The sequence below is a fragment of the Suncus etruscus genome, chromosome 17 (genome assembly GCF_024139225.1).
Source record: "Suncus etruscus isolate mSunEtr1 chromosome 17, mSunEtr1.pri.cur, whole genome shotgun sequence".
In the NCBI taxonomy this organism is placed as follows: Eukaryota; Metazoa; Chordata; class Mammalia; order Eulipotyphla; family Soricidae; genus Suncus; species Suncus etruscus.
The window spans coordinates 61,619,311-61,639,643 of record NC_064864.1 but is presented as its reverse complement, the minus strand read 5'-3'; the positions used below and the strand labels follow the sequence as shown (position 1 = coordinate 61,639,643).

The following is a 20,333-nucleotide window of genomic DNA, read 5'->3' as shown; positions in this document are numbered from 1 at the left end:
AAATCAAACCTGGGCAAGCCAGGTACAAAACAAGTGCCCTCCCCGCTGTACTATTGCTTAGCTTTTCTCTGCCATTTTCTATAGAAGCAATGTGACTGTTTCTGTTCACTGTGTGTTCTTCTACCTCACAACTGACTTTCATTTGAAATATGGGCAAGATCTTTCCTTAAAAAATTGCTAAATACTTAAGAGGAAATTATTTAACCCTAATCATAGGTGACATAAAACTGGACATATACTACCCCTCATACACCACTTTCTGAAATACTTTACTGTACCCTAAACTGGTTAAAAAAAAAAAAAGGTTCCCAGAGAGAGTGTGTGTGTGTGTGTGTGTGTGTGTGTGTGTATGTGTGTGTGTGTGAAAGAGAGAGAGAGAAGAAAAGAGAGAAAACTAAATTTTTGTCCAGTTTTCACTGTGAATTCTGAGCTACAAATTAATCCATGTAATTCTGTTGTCACTTCTGCTTTAAACAACCAATTGCCATTTTCTTTTTTTTTTTTTTTATTCTTTCATTCATTTGCTCTTATTATTGTTTCTTTGTTTTGGAGACACAGTGAGGAATGTGTAGGAGTTACTCCTTACTTTACAATCAGGAATTACTTCTAGTGGTGCTCTGGGACCTTATGGAATACCACAGATCAAGTCCAGTTCTGTTACATCAAGGCAAGCACCCTACCTACTAATCAATCACTCTGGCCCTACTTTCTTTTTATTAGCTTTTGCTAATTTAGCCATTCCTGACTGTACTTAAAGACTAAATTGTTCCAGGTAATTCTTATAGTCACCTGATCCATACTAGAAAGTATGTGGAGGAGAGTTAGTCCAGTGAGCAGAGGCCATTTGGTGCCAGGGGTGAAACACAGGACCTTTGCACATAACGTGCATACATTGTCCCCCCCCCCTTGGAACTCCCCACCCTAACTACTATATTTTCCCATCTGTAAACACGAAGCAAAAGTCTGTATCCACAGTGTAATTATTTTCTGGGTATTTTTCTCTGTCAGATTCCTAACTGGAATTATTTTCCATCTGTTGAATTCATGATTCAGCATTTGGTCCACTCGTAATGAATTCGTACTATTTCATAAGCCTTAAAGTTTGGTATTTCTTGTTGTAAGAAAACAACACTACTGACTAAGAATTAATTTTCATTCTTTTGCTATTTGGTTTTTGATATGGGAGCTACATCCAGTGCTACTTAGGGCTTATTCCTGACTGTACATTCAAAGATCACTCCTGGTGGGCACTAAATGGGATGTCAGGGATGGAACCGAGCTTGGCCGAGTGCAAGGCAAAGATTTGCCTGCTTAAGATCTTCCAGCCCTATTTTTGCTATTTTAGAGATGCTGCTTCACTGTCTTCTGACTAGATTATTTTCCAATGACAAATTTGATTAAAGACTTACCTTTGTTTCTCTCCAAATGGAGCCTTTCCTCTGCTTTGATAACTCTGTCACTGATTTAAGCAATCTGAGTTGTAGGTGGGTATTTGTCTGTTTCTTCATTTTTCATTGACACTCTTGCCTCTATTTGTTTAGGGTTATTTTTTATCAATTTTTATCAATTTCTCTATTTTCATTAAGCTCTTTTTCTTCTACCTACTTTTGAGCATCAAATTATAACTATGTGTCCACCATTTATTGATACTCTGTTCAGTTATTTCAGTTTTTCTTCATCTGCTTCACTTGAGTATGATTTATTGCTTGTTTAAAGTTAAGCAATCTTGATTTTTACAATGTCTCATCCTCATATTGAATTCATTTTATTCACTCTTTCAGGATAATATTTATCTCTCTAAGTTTTACTTGGGCATTCATTTTTTGGAGGTGACACTCAGAGGTTACTCCTGGCTATGCGCTCAGAAATTTCTTCTGCCTTGGGGGACCATATGGGATGCTGGGAATTGAACCAAAGTCTGTGCTGGATCAGCCGCGTGCAAGGCAAACACCCTACTGCTGTGCTACTGCTCTGGCCCCTACTTGGGCATTCTTAGTATTTCTCTATAATTCTATTTAACATGTTCATAAGTTCATGTAGGTTTTTTTTAGTAAATGAACTATACTTTTAATAACTGCAAAAAAAATCCTTGTCTACTTTTAATATCTATTTCAGTTCTAGGTTGCTTTCAATTTATTGATTTTTTTTCCTTCCAATTATGGGCCATATCTTTCTGGTGCTTTTGTATTCATACTAATTTTTCCTGGATGCCCAACACTGTGAATTTGAAACTACATTCTGGATGCTCGATATTATAAATACTATAAACACTTTTTCAGCTTTGTTCTGGAGTTTGGCTAAGTTAATTGAAAACAGTTTGATCCTGAATAGGATCATTACAATATTGAATCGAGTGCTAATTCTATCACATAAATAAGTGAAACAAAAGTCCTTCTGAATCTTTTATCTGCTACCAAAGAACAGGAGCTGCCCTGGTTCTGGATGTTTGGAGTTTCTAAGTGATTGATCGTGCTGACACAAGTAATTTTTATGATTATAAATGAGGGCCTAATCCTGGTGCTGTGCGCAGGCGTCACTCCTGGCGGTGTTCAGAGGACAATATGTGGTATTGGGGATAGAACATGAATCAGTGCAAGCAAGGCAAGGACCTTACCTCGGTACTATATAATATTCAAATAATGTTTGATTATTTTATTTAACCAAATATATTCAATGATATACACCAAGTGTTCCATTTTCTCTATAGTTCTCCAGAATCCTCTGCCTGCAGGATTCTCTTCCTTAGCCTTTTCCCAGGAAATGAGACTGCCCCAAACTCTTCCAGATGTTCAATTCAGATCAACAGGGGAATCAGCAAAATCTTCCACCTAACACACTGTCTCCCACACGTATGCTGGTTACCAACTAAGCACACCAACAAAGGACTCACTTTGTTTCCTGAATCAAAGGAGTCACCATTGCCTGACCATAAACATCTTAAGAACTGTGCTTCTTCTCGGGCCAAAGGGAGAGGAAAATAGCTAGGGCACTTGCCTTGCACAAGGCCAACTGTGTTTAAACCTGGGCCTGGCCTCAGGATTATCCCTGAGTGCAGAGCCTGGAATAAACCCTCTCTGTAGTCCAAAAGAAAATAACAAAATTGTGCTTCTTCTCTTCTGTTCAGTTCTTCATTGTTTCAGGTGGAGGAAGTTAACCGAAGTACTTGGATGAGCCACTTGGATGTGGAATCAGCCATCCAAGTATGCACAGGACAATCCTGCTTTTATTCATATCCTAGAAAACCCTTCAGCCCTGAACTCTACAGAGCTGTTTCTCATCCATCCTATGCACTTCCATTTTGGCTTGATGATAAAGTTCCTTTTTTTATTTTTTTGTTTATTGTTTGTTTGTTTGTTTTGAGGTCACATCCGGCAGCACTCAGGAGTTACTCCTGGCTCTACTCTCAGAAATCACTCCTGGCAGACTCGGGGGACCATATGAGATGCCAGGATTCAAAACACCGTCCTTCTGCATGCATGGCAAACGCCCTTTGGAGATGCTATCTCCCCAGCCCTTCTTTTTTCATTTTTTAAATATACTTCAAAGGTGATTGAAAGCAAAACTGGCAGAATTCTACACTAGGTCTATTTGGAGGCTGAAGTATAGTAGCATTTAAATATAGATTATGGAAAGTTAAAAATGAATGTAAACCTGGAGCAGGCACTCCCAAAAAAAGGCCCATAAACCAATAAATAAAAAATGACACACAAAAATAGTGAGTTAACTTAATATCACACAGGGAAGAGGTAACTGAAATAAAGAACAAATGGAGAAAACAGATAATAACCACATGGTAATTTAAACCAAACCATACTAACAAGTGTATTCAATAAAAATTTTATGGCAGAAACATGGAGCAATAGCACAGCAGGTAGGGCATTTGCCTTGAATGTGGTTGACCAGGTTTGATCCTTGACATGCCATATGAACCCTTGAGCCTGCCTGGAGTAATTTCTGAGTGCAGAGCCAGGAGTAAACCCCTGGGTGCTGCTGGATGTGGCCCAAAAAAGAAGAAAAGAAAAATTTATGCCAGATACTATCCAGTTAGATTCATCAGTGTCCCCAAGTATTGTGTTGCCAATAAAAAACTCTAAATATAATACAGTTTAAAGTAAAATCATAAAAGTAGCAATATAAAGACCCTTATCAAAAGAAATTCCTAGAAGAAAATTATAATATTAGTTGTAAAAATAAAATTTTAGCTCAATTATTTGAGTTTCCTTCTGGGTAACTAAAGAAGCAAATTCAACTAGAAGCAAACAGAAAAAAGAAAAAAAATATAACAGAAATATGTAAGAGAATCACTGAAACCTGACAAATTCCTAACAAGATAAATCAAGATATACATTATTAATGCTTAGAATTAAAGATTGATATTATATAAAAGTCCTATCAAAGAAAATAATATTAATATTATAAATACCTTTCTATCAACACCATCTTAAGCAAAATTTTTAATGAAACAGTCTACTAAGCTCACACAAGAAATTCAGTGAGGCTGATTAACCTTCATTATCTACTAAAATTAATTAAATTTATGGTTAAAATTCCCCTCCCAAAGAAATTTCCACACCCAGATTTACCAAATATCTGAGAAAGAAATAATGCCAATTCTTCACAAACTTTTCCAGAAAATACAAGAATAAAAAATATTGCTCATTTTTAAGGTTAACATAACATTGGTTAACAACAGATCTTATGGTAAAAAAAAAAATTACAAACCAATATTCTCATCAATTTAAACACAAAAAATTTTATGGCAGGAACATGGAGCAATAGCACAGCAGGTAGGGCATTTGCCTTGAATGTTAAGCACAATCAATAGGATAAAAGGGATACATTTATGAAAAAAATATTGCCCACAATATACTTTGAGATATATGAAGCAAAATATTCTGAATTAAGCTTCAGGTCATTCCCATGACTATTGTCCCATATGTGTGTGAACCAGAAATGGGAAAGACCTGGCCCTGGAATTCTGTGGCAGGTACAATGGCCTCCTGAGCCTTTTCTACAGCTCCAGGGTCCAGAGCAGAACAACATCCTATTTCATCTTGGGCTTCTTCTCTGATCTTTCTTTCCCCTTCTACTCAGATGCTCACAAGAATTAGGACAAACCATTTTGTGGATATACTGGCTCCTCTAGGAGGTACAAAAACTGCTCTCAGCCCCTAGGCATTCCTCAGCCAACACTGCACAGAAATAATTAGCAGCAGATAAAGATCCCAGCCTGCCAGTACTCAGAGTCCTTCATTGAACCCTAATTCCCAAGGTAGTATTTAACTAGTATGGTATGTAAACACTGTTGGGTTTGAAACTATCCATTCCCTCAATTGTGCTTCACAAATTCACCACCCAAAGTATTTAGCTCACTCAAATCCATTGTCCTTGACACCTCCCCCTTCCCAGATACCCAAGCCCTATCATTCACTCCCTCATCTTAACAGTGTTGCTATTACTTCTGAGAGAGGTCTTTTATTACTTCCACCCTATGATAAGCCTTATATCCCTTACAGTACTTCACAGCACTTATCAAATCTAACTTTTTGAGTGTACAGTTAATCTTATTAATTTCTACTAAAAATTACTCAATGAAAGCAAGCTACTTCAATCTAATGTTTAAATTGCTGTATCTCTATCATCTAAAATACCCAGGAGTATCAAGGAGAGATTCAATAGCATTATACCGACCAAACTGATATTTTAAGGTTAATTTTATTCAGTATTAAGAATAGGCTTTCCACTGTTTCTGACTTCATCATCCCAAATGGCCATTATCTAAGGTCATATAAATTTAGGGTCCAGAGCAATAGTACAGCAGTAGGGCATTTGCCTTGCACATGGCAACCCATTGATCCACAGCATCCCATATGGTCCTCCAACTCCATCAGGAATGATGTGTGAGCAGAGTCAGGAACCCGTAAGCACTGCTGGGTGAAGTCCAAACACCAAAAAAAAAAAAAAATTTATATAATAAATTAAAAATAAATTAATAAATAAATAAAAATTATATATAAAATATATATAGGGTTCCTATTTTTAAATCCTCTTAAAAGCGTAATGACTTTCATAATTAAGTGACAGTGAATAATAATTATAGTTTTCAAAGTAAGTCTGATTGAGCCATAAAAGATGACACAGAACACAGCCCATACTTTGCATTAAATATGAATAAATCCTCCAACTAGGAACTTGAGAATTTTTAAATGTAATAATATTACAAACAAAAGATTATATAGTAGAAAACTGGTACAAAGGCAATATTTTTTTCCTCTCAACAATTCACAAGAAACATAAAGAAAAAAGTCCATGCCATTCATTTGGTTACCTATTTAATGATACCAAACAGAATTATCATCTACACAGTAGAGATAGGTAAGGAATATTGTTTTTTGGATGTGAGTGGTTCACACCTGTCTATACTCAAGACTTACTCATGACTCTGTGTTCAGGGATTATTCCCAGTGTTGCTCAAGTGATCCTACGTGGTGCCAGAACTCAAACCTGAATAGGCTGCATGGAAGCTAAGTGCCCTACCCACTTTACTTCCCATCCAACTGAATTTAACTATAAAATGGGAGTCTATTTTTTGTTGAAAAACTTTCCCTAGATCACTGTTCTAATAAAGAACTCTTTCTCAAGCCTTCAATGAAACTGTTCATCACATTTGCATTACCTGGACACTGGATAAAGGACCACTCGTAGTTCTTCTCCTTCGGACAAAGACTGGTGTCAAGAACCATCTCGCTGTTGTGCATCCCGACAAGCTTCATGGGTCCTCGTGAAGACCCTTCCACACAGTGTCCTCTTCCTGTATTACTAGGGTCATTGCACCAGCCGCATCCAGGCTGCTCCAAACATTGTCCACAGGTTCTCAATCCAGAACAATTTTGAGCTAGATGACGAGAATAGGAACATATAATCTACTGTGATTTGATATTAACAAACAATTGTAAATTAATGGTAAAGAAATATGAACTGACAAGGCTGTCAAGTCATATTAGTTACTATGAACATTTAACAATATCCTGTGACACAGCAATTACTTAAAATAAAACATCAGTGACAAAGAGGGGATAAATGGACTGACAAGGGTTTGAAACAACAACAACAAAAAAAGACATGAAGTCAGGAATAATAGTACAGTGTTCAAGGCATTTGTCCTAAATTTGGCCAACCTGAGTTTGATCCCCAGCATCCCATATAGTCCCCTGAGCAACTTGAGGAGTAATTCCTAACTGCAAAGCCAGGAGCAACCTCTGAACATTGCCATGTAGGAGCTCTTCCTCCAGCCAAAAAAAAAAAAAAAAAAAGTGTAATAACTAAAAGGAGGAAAAAAAAGTACTTCAAGTTTAAAGATCCATAAGAACTCTGCTAGCATTAGAATCTCTGAGGTGAGAGACCATATTGGCTATTATCTGTGGTGTTGAACCTCTTAGCTGTTATTCTGCAAGGTGGGATCCTTGAACGAAAACCTCTGCATGAGCTTATAAACAGGTCTCATCACCTGATGAGGCACATCTGGTTGGTCTGACAAGAGTCATTCCCCAATGGTCCAGAATATTACTACTCTAGAGTTGTGAATAAGTAAATAAGTAAAATAAGTACATTCAGTTCCATCCATAGAGACCATCTGAATGGGATCACCTGGACTGGAAGCTGTCTCTGCCACGCTATGATATTTTTACTTTTCCATGCAAAGAGTACCCTATATTGTGCAGAAACTTTTTTTTTTTGATTTTTGGGTCACACCCGGCAGCACTCACGAGTTACTCCTGACTATGTGCTCAGAAAGTCGCTCCTGATAGGCTGGGGGACCATATGGGATGCCAGGATTCAGAACTAGGTTTGTCCTGTGTTGGCCACGTGCAAACAAATGCCTTACTGCTGTGTTATCGCTCTGGCCCCAGAAACTTTTTCTAACTGATTTAACATAGAACTGTGCTTAAAAAAAAGTTGTTCTTTCTCTGTCAGGGAAATTGTTCAACAATAGTAAGAGGTGTCTGGTATCAAGTCTTCCAGACACATGTTAGAAAAACCGAAGAGGTGGAAAAATTACTAGACTTCCATCAGAATAACTTAGTTACTGTAAAGGCATTAATGAAACTGTTACTGACTGTTTTCATGTAACTGAAAATAGAAAATGTTCCTCAGATTGCTGAAAATCAGAAAGGCACAAGCTTCTCAATGACTATCAGAAACTTTATATAGTGACTTTTGCTGGGATAAAAGAAGATTGGACTAAAGAATTCACTTCCCAAAATAATATTGTTGTAAATATTTTGAGTACTGAGAATTTCAGAGTGGGTGTATGAAGATAGGAAAGGAATTCCATTACCCAAACCTTAGTAAAATAATTTTAAAGTTAGAGAAACTCTGAGGCACTGAAATCATGTGAATGAGTCTGACACTATAAATAACTCACTGAAGTGAAAAATTCTCATAGTTCTCTATTTCTATTATCCTGAGATAAGCTGCAGCCAATACTCTCCTTGGTATTATAGCAAAAAGCTACACATGATTGTTTAGAGCCACTTTATTCATAATTGCTAAACCTCAGACACAACCAAATATCCTGTAACAGGTTACATGTGTAGCTAAACTGTGGTACATCCAGACAACTTTATTTCTAAACATAAATAATCAAGCCATTAAAAGATCTGAAGAAAACTTAATCCTTATTACAGAAAGAGAGAAGCCAGTATGATCCAGCATGACATTCCAGAAAGGAAACACTAAGGAGACAGTGACAAGATAGTGGTTCCCAGACATTGGGGAGGAGAGAAGTAATAAAATGACACAACAGACAGGAACTACTTTGGGTTTTGGTTTGGTTTGATTTGGGGGTTCATACCCGGCAATACTCAAGGCTTGCTCTTTGTTCTACATTCAGATATCACTGCTAATGGGACTTAGAGGACCTTTAGGGATCAACCTGGGCTGGCCACAAGTACAAGTCAAGTGCCCCACTAACTGAACTATCTCTCCAGCTCCAACCTCACACAGGAATTTTAGGGTCACGGAACTACAGTGTATGAAAGTGCAATAAGAAAATGTCATCCTGCCCTGATAAATGTACCACACTGAACCCTGTTGTTGGGTTAGGAAAAATACTGTGTCAACACAGGGTCACCACTTGTAATAAATATATCACTTTGTGCCGAGTGAGATGTTGTACTTGTATGCACCAGGCAGAGAGTAGGTAAAAAATCTTTGTACCATATTCTTCATGTTACTATGAACCAAAATCAAACCTAAAACTTAAAATTCAGCCAATTAAAAATGATTGCCTTCCCAAACAAACATTTAATTTGAGCAGGCACATGAGTCTAAAAAATATGAAAGAAATATAGATTTGTGAGCATCATTCTATTCTTACTTTTTTTTTTCTTTTTGGGTTACAACTAGTGATGCTCAGGGGTCACATGCTTGGCTATGTGCTCAGAAATCGCTCCTGGCTCTGGGGACCATATGGGACACCGGAAATCGAACCAAGGTCCAACCTGAATCTGCTGCATGCAAGGCAAACTTCCTACTATCGCTCTGGCCCCTCATTCCATTCCATGTTGCTTTAATTGCATTCTTTTCAAATTTTCAAATATTAAAAGCTAAATCATTTGTTATTGCTTTAAATAATACCCTTGAAATTCATTTTTACAAGTAGACTATCCAACTACTTAAGGTATATAAATTATTAATTTTTCCAGTTATTAACAAAGCTTTCTCAGTAATAACCACCTGGCACAATTTGTCTTAAAAATCTCTCTTTTCGATTGTAAATTTTAAATGTTAGTATAAGAATATTGCTACTGGAAAATACTTTTATAAACCTCTATTTGTTTATCATTTGCAAAGAATGTTTCCTTGAAGCTCTGTTTATTAGAAAACCTCTAATGATCACTAATAAAACGTTCTAAAATCAACATAAAATGCAGGCCTTTATAAAACCTACAGCAATGCTTTAAGACTGGATACTGTTAAAGATTTAGTCATTTGTAGTACGTAGTTATCATGTTAATCTGCCGCATATAGTTCACAGTATAAATCACACATATAATTCACATATAAATCACAGAGAGATGCAATGTCCAAATCAAGGGTATGACAAGTTTAATGCTCAGAAATTGGCACCTTTAAACAATAACTGAGGCTTGTAAGTACCTTAAAATTTGTACGACAGTGTCAACTTTATACCAGTCCCTGTTTCAGCCTCTGCTTATTGCTCAATAAATATTTGGGGTTTTTTTTTGTTTTTTTGTTTTTGTTTTTTATTTAGTTTTTGGGTTACACCCGGCTGTGCTCAGGGGTCACTCCTGGATCTACGCTCAGAAATCACTCCTGGCAGGCTCGGGGCACCATATGGGATGCTGGGATTCAAACCACTATCCTTCTGCATGCAAGACAAACGCCTTACCTCCATGCTATCTCTCTGGCCCCAAAAAATGTTTGTTGATTAAAACATGAAGAAGAATAGACATAAGAGGAAGGACCTCTTTTTCACAAAAAGCCTATCACAGTAAGGTATGTTCTCCTTCCAGAAAAATCTTTTTTGTTTGTTTGTTTGTTTGTTTTTTGGTTTTTGGGTCACACCCGACAACGCTCAGGGTTTACTCCTGGCAGGCTCTGGGGACCATATGGGATTCTGGGATTTGAACCACCATTCAGCCTAGATTGGCTGAATGCAAGGTAAATGCCCTACTGCTGTGCTATCTCTCTGTCTCTCCTTCCAGAAAAATCTTCCTGCAACAAAGTTCCACAATCTTCCTGCCCATGAAGATGCAGCACAGGGCATATATTTTAAAAGCTAGAGAACAAAATAACTGTTATCTATGTCATCAGCACAAAGGGGCTCTTGACAAAGGCAGAGACTGACAGTAGAGAGAACAACAGATGAAAAGAATATGGAAAAGTCTAAGGGACTAACCTCATTGTACATGGGACAAACTGTAGGAGCAGAAAAATAAAATGCTGGCCACAATCAAGAAAACAAAAGAAGAAACAGATCATGAACAAGAGGCATACACAGAGAACAAAAGAACTAACCAAAGCCTGCCTCGCTGATGCTTCATCTGTCATTATTCTTAGTTCACTAGTGGTAAAAATGCAATTCATATCTGTGTGTATAACAGTGTTCAGCTTAAGTAGATTAAAAAAAGCCACAAATAAAAACCATAAGTACATATCTGAATCTTAACACACAAAAAAGACATTGAAAGTACAAATAAAATTAAAAAATAATGAGCTACATATAGAAATTCCAAACAACCATTTTAATATTTTGAAAGGGGAATAAATGAAAGAAAACAATCTAAGACATTAATGAGCATTTTGAAGAAAATACTCCAGATTGAAAAAGTCAATAAGAATTTATTGTAAAAAATCTAAACTAATTACTGGAACATTGAACTGAAATAAATGGTAAAAATGTGAGTAACATGGTTAAAGAGAAAAATATTTGGGGGGAAAAACTAAAATAAAGGAGAGGGAAAGAATTCCTACAAGGGGAAAAAATTAGATTGGCATAAGAATTATTAACACAAAGACTAAAAACTCTGCAGAAATAATTACTTTGAATTTCAAATGCAGCAATTTTATTATCCAAGTGAAAATATAAAAATAGTGTGGGTATTAAAGATTCAGAAACTTAACAAGGGCCAGAGTGTTAGCACAGTGGATAGGGAATTCGCTTTGCAAGCAGTTGACCCAGGTTCAATCCCCAGCATTCTATATGGTCCCCAAAGCCAAAATGGAACAAAAGCAACATAGAATTGACTAAATAAAGAGTTTGGCTGAGGTCCGCAGGATGGATCCCAGAAGCAATTCTCCAGACAAGTCTTCAGAGAGAAAAATGGATCAAATCTATCTGAATCAGAAATTGCTGTCTGCATAAAAACAACCTAGATTGAAAAAGGTTAAAAAAAAAAACCTACTGAGAAAAGAGGAAGAGTGGTGAAGGACCTCAAATGGTTCCAGTGACCTACACTTCACTATGCAATCCTGTCAGTGGCTAGTCCTGGGTAAGGAAGACCATGTGTCGAAATGTAAGCCCAGAAAATAATGAAGAAAATTACAGAAACAGTCTAATCATGGCCCACAAGCCTAGAAAACTTGCACTTGGCTTCTAGAAGGGGCTGTAAGAGAGGCAATCTAGTTGGTAAAAGCACAAAATGAATAGACCTACAAGAGTTGCCACAGTTGGGATATAGAAATTAGAGCAGCTATAAGGAGAAAGAGACTAGAATTGGGAGGAAAGGGAATGCTGAGGGCATTTCAGAGTCTCTTCCCTAATCATTAAACACCTTTCAATTTAATCCCTACTAAATTCAAATGCCTACTAATTTGTCTCATCTGACTGCTCTGTAACTGCTGCTCCTTAAACACTGGCACATGCTAATTAGACCCACTTGCTGCAAATCCTGTGTGTGCAGGTAAAATTGTTGGGAAGGAAAAAAACAGACCAAAAGCAAAGAATGCCTGTTAATTAAGGACTGGTAAATTTACTAGCCAGCCAGGAATTAGGGAGTGGGGAATTTTTTTAAAAAGTACAAAATATTATTCTCATTTTTATCTGTCCTTCTCAGGATTGAGCAGATAAATGGATATTTTGCTTGGCTCAAATACAGTATTCTGGATGAACTTAAATTTAACCCTAACCCTAAGTAATTCTGAAAACCCACATGTAGAAAGTTTATGCTGTTGGCAACCTTTACACGTAATTTTGAGGTAAGACACAGAGGAGGGAAAATGTTAACATGTGTGGCAACATGCTTAGTGAATTCAAACTTATAGGACAGGATTAATTGGGGCTTTAAAATAAGCTCGAGAAAACAGTTGTTACCCTATTTTTATGTCATGGTTTGGGGGCCTCACCTGGCAGTGCTGAGGTTAGCCCAATGCTTTGGGGATCATATGTTTTGCCACAGTTGGGATCTCTGATCCACAAAAGAGGGTGACTCTTCCCATATTTGATTCCTTTCGGCACAAACCAAGGGACAGAAAGAAGCAGGGCCCAAGCACTTACGTGAGCAGGTGGCCGTCTGCCACTCCAGACACTGCCCATAGGGGAAGGAGATGATGTAAGCATTGGAGTCGACACAGCGCCGGGTGCTGCTGCACCACATGCACTCCATGCCATGGCTTGTGCAGTTGGAGCATGACGTCCGCAGTGAGCATGGCTTCTTGCAAGGTCGCGCGTTCTGATTCGGGCTCACTAGAGAAAGCAAGACACCAGCACCCACCAGTCACTCCTCTGTGGATGGTGCATGGAAGGCAAATCACCACAAACCAACCCATCCCATTTGGTTTGCTCTTTAGGGACTTCCCCACTAAGCCCAGGGTGGCAGAATCAATAATGGGCATAATACAGGCACGATGACAGCATAGTAATGGCATCATAATCTTTGACATAATCTATCCAAAAGAAAATGACAGCATCAGGTACGAGGCCAAGGAAAATTAAGGGCACTTGTCAACACTTCAATCTGTCACTGATTTGAAGTGGTCATTGGGAATAAAGCACAGCAAGGTGTCACATTTAAATGATTATTGGAGCTGGGAATGGGGTTCAGGGTGGAGAAGACATGCTTCACATGAAGGAGGCCTAGGGTTTCATTCCCCACACCCGAAAAAAGGAGGTTATAAAATAAAAGTTAATGTAAAATTGATTAATCTATTTGTTGATAAAATATAAGGATCAAACTTATTATTTGCTGCCCCAACTACAATTCTGTCCAGAAACATATAGTACATTATTGAATCAATTGTATCAGCAAGCATGTCTCTGACAGAAACAAAAATTTACAAGACCTTTACATAAAACACTATCTTTCAGATATATTAGAACACTATTTGCCACAAAATTTAGCATCCCAATAGATGGTGAAAATCACCTCATGGATACAGACAATAAGCTAACCCCCCTTCCCAAAATAGGCGTGGGGGAAGAGGGATTAGAAATGGTACATATTCTGGGACTGGAGCAACATTAAAGTGTATAGGGTGTTTGCTTTGTATGTGGCTGATCTGAGTTTGATCCCCAGTACTCTATTTTATCACCCAAGCTCATCAGGAGTGATCCCAGAGGACAGAACCGGGTATGCTCTGAGTACCACTGGGTGTGGCAAAAAAATCATATAAGTTACATTCTCCAAGATCACCTCAATGACTGGACCACTTACCCACAGGCTTTTCACAGACGAGGCCATCTGCCATTGATGTGCAAGGATTTGCTTTCAGCCCTGCCACAGCAGCCCTTTCCAGATAGGCACAGAACCCTGAGTCATTGGGCTCCCCTGGAAGCCATTGCAGTGTGGTGTTGGTGAACGGGGACATGTCCTCCCAGCCCCAGTAAGAGATGTTGATCTTGCGCAGACCTACCCATGGCGAGACTTTCTGCAGATGACAGCAATAGGAGCTGCTCAGAAAAGGCAGGTGTCAAGCAAGCACAATGCACTCCTTCACCACAACTTCCCAAATAATGGCCTTTGAGGACTAACATTGAACATCCCATTCTAATGATTTCTGATAGCAGTTAATAACAATCCCAGCATGCTTTGGGGGTATTGTGAAGGAGAAAGTTATTTTTTAATTTTATTTTATTTAAACCAATGTGATTTACAAAGTCCTTCATAGCTGGATTTCAGACATACAGAGAATCAGGGCCAATCCCACCACCAGTGTCAACCTCTCTCCATCAATGTTCCCAGAGTGCATCCCATGCCAACACCCTTTGCCTTCTGGCCTGAGGTCCAGTTTAATTTTAGACTTTTATAGATTGGGTCTCTTGATTCTATTGTTGTTAAATTTGGATTGTATATTTATTTCTGCCCTTTTTTATCTCCAGCAATGTATCTGAGATCACTTGGCCCTTCGTTTCCATTCCTTTTTTCCCCTTTTTAATTTTATAGGAAAAAATGCAGAAATATGAGGTAAAAAAAGGTAATTCAGAACCCAAGATTTTATGAAAAAAGTGGGAACCTCTATATAAAACATAAAAAGGTGGTGGCAGTGTTTTGCACAGGCACAGCAAAAGCTGGGGAAAATAGAAAGGAAATAGTTTGGGCCTAAAACCAGGGTGTCCCTATCCATGAAGCATCCTGCCATAAGACCAACTACAGGCTCTGCGAATATTAACCCCAAAGTCTTTCTTTTTTTTCTTTTTTGTGGTTTTTGGGTCACACCCGGCAGTGCTCAGGGGTTATTCCTGGCTCCAGGCTCAGAAATTGCTCCTGGCAGGCACGGGGGACCATATGGGGTGCCGGGATTCGAACCGATGACCTCCTGCATGAAAGGCAAACGCCTTACCTCCATGCTATCTCTCCGGCCCCCCAAAGTCTTTCTTCAGAGTCCTAGGAAAAGTTCTCCTCAATCATGGTTGTCACAGACAGGCAAAATAGCTATTTTAAATAGTGATTCATAATACATCTGAATAATACATCCAAATACATTTAGGAGCTAGAGAGAAAAAAATAGTTGCACCAAGAAGATTGACAACAAATACAGAAAAGCTGGGTTGTAACCATCTGTCCAGACTTTCTTAAATGGAAAGTTCATTTTTGGATGTTTTGTTTATGCTTTGCCAATACCATTTTTGAATTTTCTTTGAAGAATTTGCATTACATTTATAAATAAAAGCATAATGGTCCAAATGTAGAATACATATTTAACTAAATGAGTTAAGCGAGTTATTCAGCCTTGTGGACCTCTGTATTCTCTGTAGAATAACAATATAAATGTTGACGTAAGTATCTTCCTCACAAGACAAGATTAAAAATCTTCACACATGACTGTTACTGCTACTCTGGTCTCTTGTTATAATCAAATCAGGTATGCAGTTAAGAGTCCAAATAACATGAAGACATGTCTCAAAGGATATCTTCACTCACTCCTACAATGAGCTCCTATTGGAGCTCTGTTGACAAGTGAAGAAACAGAAAATATACAAGTGTACAACAACAACAAAAAAGAAAATGTGGAAACCAAACATAATAGAGTAATTGTCAGTTACAAGAAAAAATAGTGTGTTTTTTCAACAATATAGAGGAGGAGGTTGGTGGGTAAGTAGCATAGAGGGTAGGTTACATGCCTTGCACCTAGTTGATCCAGGTTCAATCCCCATTACCCTATATGCCTTCTAAGGCACCATTAGGAGGGAACCCTGAGCACAGAGCCAGAAGTAATCCCTGAGCACTGTCACATGCTTTGAAAGTTTGAAAAGGCATGAAATTGTTGCCCTACAACATACAGTCATGAGAAGCAAGGTCATCTATTAAAATGTTTCTAAAAACATCAAGGTCTGCTGCTTACAGGACAGGGTTCTATGCATTGCCTTTTAATTGTAAGGTGAAACAAGAGGACGCTCTGCACCATCCTGACTGCAGTGTTGGATATGCAGATTCCAGAATCTTTAATACAGAAACATGATACCAACAACAGAGACTGTGTGAAAAATAGAAGTGTATTGGCACTACAAACAATGACCTGGATTGGACAAACTAGTTTGCCTGAAGCCTAGAGTTGGTCTTATGCCAGGAAACATTAGGGGTAGGGTCTCCTTGTATTTAGGCCAAGGCTTTTCCTTTCCATGTCCCTCATATTTTGGTGGGCCTATGCAAACAATAATTGCCACTCTAACACCATTTTTTACTGTGCTCCTTTGACTCTAATCCTTAAGAAAAACAACCCACTTAAACTTTTGAGGTTAACTTAAACTAATATGCATGTGCATGGAAATGTAAAAAAGTACTTTGCCCTCAATGTTTAAGGAGTTACATAAGTTTTATGGTTTTAGATTGCTTTGTGTGCTGCTAAGAAATATTATGTACTACACTCTGGGGACTTGAGGGACAAAGTAATTGTACATGGGTTCTGTTTTATTTTTCTTAATGTTCTTTGGCTGAAAGTTCAAAGTTAAGATATCAGCAATGGGACTACTGAGAATTCTGTTTATGGGTGATTGTCCTTACACTGTAATTTTACCTTGTCCTCTTTTTTTGCATCTTTGTTCTCATAATTAAAAATAAAAAATTAAAAAAAAACATCAAGGTCTGGAGAGATAATAGCATAGATAGGGCACTTGTGCACACAGCTGACCAGGGTTCAAACCCCAGCAACCCATCCTACCAAGAGTGGTCTCTGAATGCAGAAGCAGAAATAAACCCTAAGCATCACTGAGTGTAGCCCAAAAACAAATTAAAAAAATTAAGACATCAAAAGATAGATTGCCATAATATGCAATGTGATAGAGTAAAAGACAAAATCAACAGCAAATATACAAAGACCGAGAGAAGATATTTAAAAAGTTCATATCAGAACTAGCTGTTATGTCTCTTCAAATTTAAACTTATGGCAAACTAGGACTTGTACACTAATTCTAGTACTGTAATGATGCCCATTTTCATGTATAAAGAGATTATTTTATATGATAAAATATGACATGCTTTAAACTTAAAATATTCTCTATTTATTTATACATATTTTATTTGAATTTAAAATTTTATCTATGTAAAATTCAACAAATGGTATGAAAATGATATACCTTGATCCAAGCTACTGTCTTTACTAGATTATAAACACCAGTATCGTTACTTGTCTTGTTTCTGCTTTATAAGTTTTTCTAAATAAGTTCCAATTGTATATATTAATGTATTTTTTTAAAAAATAATTTTTGTTTGTTTTGGTTTTGGGGGCCACACCCATTTGACACTCAGGTTACTCCTGGCTATGCACTCAGAAATCGTTCCTGACTTGGGGGAGGGGGAAACCATATGGGGCGCCAGGGGGTCAAATCACAGTCTGTCCTAGGCTAGTGCTTTCAAGGCAAATGCCTGACCTCTAGCACCACCGCTCAGGCCCCTTAAAAAATAATTTATTATTACCAATAATCATGAAAGTACTAACACATTCCCAAAATATGAATAAACATAGCTGTTACCTGTTGCGTATACTTCTGTATTTCATCCAGAACAAATTCTACTTCTTTGGGAGTCGTTAATGAAGCAAGATTCCCACTAAGATTATAGCAATAAAGTTTGGCATTATCATAGCTCTCCCTACTGGAATTGAGTCTAAGACATGCATCACCAATATGATTCCAACCTTCTCCACAAAGATGAGCTGTTCAAAAGAAACAGACACAAGTTACTTTCAATGACTAAAAAGCAAGTCCTTTGTAATTCAATATTTATCTATTTTGGGAGTTTTTTGGGCCACACCCGATAGTGCTCAGGGGTTACTTCTGGCTATCTGCTCAGAAATAGCTCCTGGCAGGCACAGGGGACCATATGGGACGCCAGGATTTGAACCAACCACCTTAGGTCCTGGATCAGCAGCTTGCAAGGCAAACGCCGCTGTGCTATCTCTCCGCCCCAAAATGAGTTTCCCTATTTCGGTTTTTTTTCTTTCAATTTTTATTTTAAATTATAAATACGACTTCTATATTTGTGTGAAGTTCAACAATAAAATCTTAAATATTTTAATCACACTACAAATAAAGCCTCTATAATTTTGAGAATAACATCAAAAGATCACAGTTTTTATTCTAGAATTACTGGTGGCAGAGTAATTTCGAGCAATGCTTGGAGACAAATCTTGGCACAGTGCTCAGGAACCATTTAGGTGATACTGGGGAAACCAGGTGGTGTCAGGGATTGAACAGCACTTTCCTCAAGCAATGCACACACATCAATATCTTCCTGATCCTTCTTATATAATTCTTAAGCATAAAATAAGCCATAGCTCAGTAACTATTAATACTCTTAAAATGTGTTGATTTCTGGCAGCAAATTTTGCTAGGTTTTATTGTCAACTAAGTGTACTGGCATTGGCTATCTAAACAAATCACTGCGGTATTTATCTCTTAAGCTCCAATTTACGTAATATAAGAAATTTCAATAAAAAATAGTGCATAACTGTTGTGTATGTAAATATTTTGGGGGATTACTATGTTACTCACCCTAAACTGATTGGTGATTGTGCCCTACCCTAGGGTGTGACCTGGCATTCTGCCCCCACCCTAGGGTAGTACCTGATTCTGCTTCCACCATTGGTTGGTATCTGATCCCACCATTGGGTGGTACCTGACTCTGGGGGATAAAAACAAGGGTCTGTGGAAGGCCGGAGCTTTTTTGCTGGAACTGAAGCTGAGTCTTGTCCACCGAATAAAGCTAATATTTCCACGAGCCTGACTGTCTGCAAGCTGTTTACCCGCTGTTTCACCTCAGAACCATCGGCTAGACAGGGTGGCAGACGCGTGCTCCGAGCTGGAAGAGAAAGGCCTCATCCTCCATCCCTCCATCAGTCAACCTCTTCAGGGGCTGACTTGCAACACATAACAAAATCCATTTAAAACTATTCCAGGGACCAGAGTAATGAAACAGTGTTAGGGCATTCAGCTTGCACACAAGCCAACTCAGGACTGAAATGGGTTCAATCCCCGGCATCTCATATTGTCCCCTGAGCCTGCCAGGAGTGATTTCCAAGTGCAGAGCCAGGAGTAATTTTTGAGTACCGCTGGGTCCATAATCCCACTCAAAAAATAAAATAAAAGTAAGAATAAAAACTATTCCATTAAGTATTATGTTACTTATCCTCCATGTCTATCTTTGGAAACCCAGGTGTACTACTGGTGCAATTAATTTTTTTGGTTTGTTTTTGGGTCACACCCATAGTACTCAGGGGTTACTCCTGGCTCTACCCTCAGAAATCGCTCCTGGCAGGCTCGGGGGACCGTATGGGATGCCAGGGTTTGAACCACCGTCCTTCTGCATGCAAGGCAAAAGGTTTACCTCCATGCTATCTCTCTGGTCCCTGTAATAAATATTTTTGAGGATTTCATTCTACCTGTGGAGAGAGGTTCCATTTCACTTAGGCTTAGTAAAAAAGATAAAACCACTGCTTTCTAATGCTGGTTTTGACTTAATTATTCAGGTCATCCTAATAATGTAGACATAATGTCTGGTAAAAGTGGTTTATTCAAAGGAGTCCAAATTATAATTAAAATATTCTAATGTGTATTTATAAATAATTAAAAGGTTGCCTGCTATATTCATTAACAATGTTTCATCAGAACACTAATATAAAGTTATACTACATTCAGTACACATCACTTCATAGTAAACATTATTTTATTTATATCACCATTATTTCCCAAACCATCTCTAATTAACTAAGTGCCCTTCTTACTGAAATAATTTTCCTGCAAATATATATATTTGTTAAATCTTATTTTTATTCAAAATGTACATTTTCTAAAACAGCTTTTTAAGTATTTTTATTGAGCCCCTGGTTATTTTCTAAGTTGAGTCTTAGAAATGAGGACTCTTCTAAAAGTAGTT

General features: G+C 37.9%; 1 protein-coding gene across 2 annotated transcripts in view; it reads right to left on the bottom strand.

Annotated features, from left to right (window-relative positions):
- Positions 1-20,333, bottom strand: part of ATRNL1 (attractin like 1) — a 733,758-nt gene that overhangs the window by 571,022 nt on the left and 142,403 nt on the right. For both annotated transcript variants that reach the window (XM_049764403.1, XM_049764404.1), the window contains exons 15-18: positions 17,933-18,114; positions 14,178-14,391; positions 13,022-13,210; positions 6,677-6,895 (exon numbers count right to left, since the gene is read on the bottom strand). In XM_049764403.1, the coding sequence (XP_049620360.1) occupies positions 6,677-6,895; positions 13,022-13,210; positions 14,178-14,391; positions 17,933-18,114 (804 nt within the window). The remainder of the gene's footprint in view (positions 1-6,676; positions 6,896-13,021; positions 13,211-14,177; positions 14,392-17,932; positions 18,115-20,333) is intronic.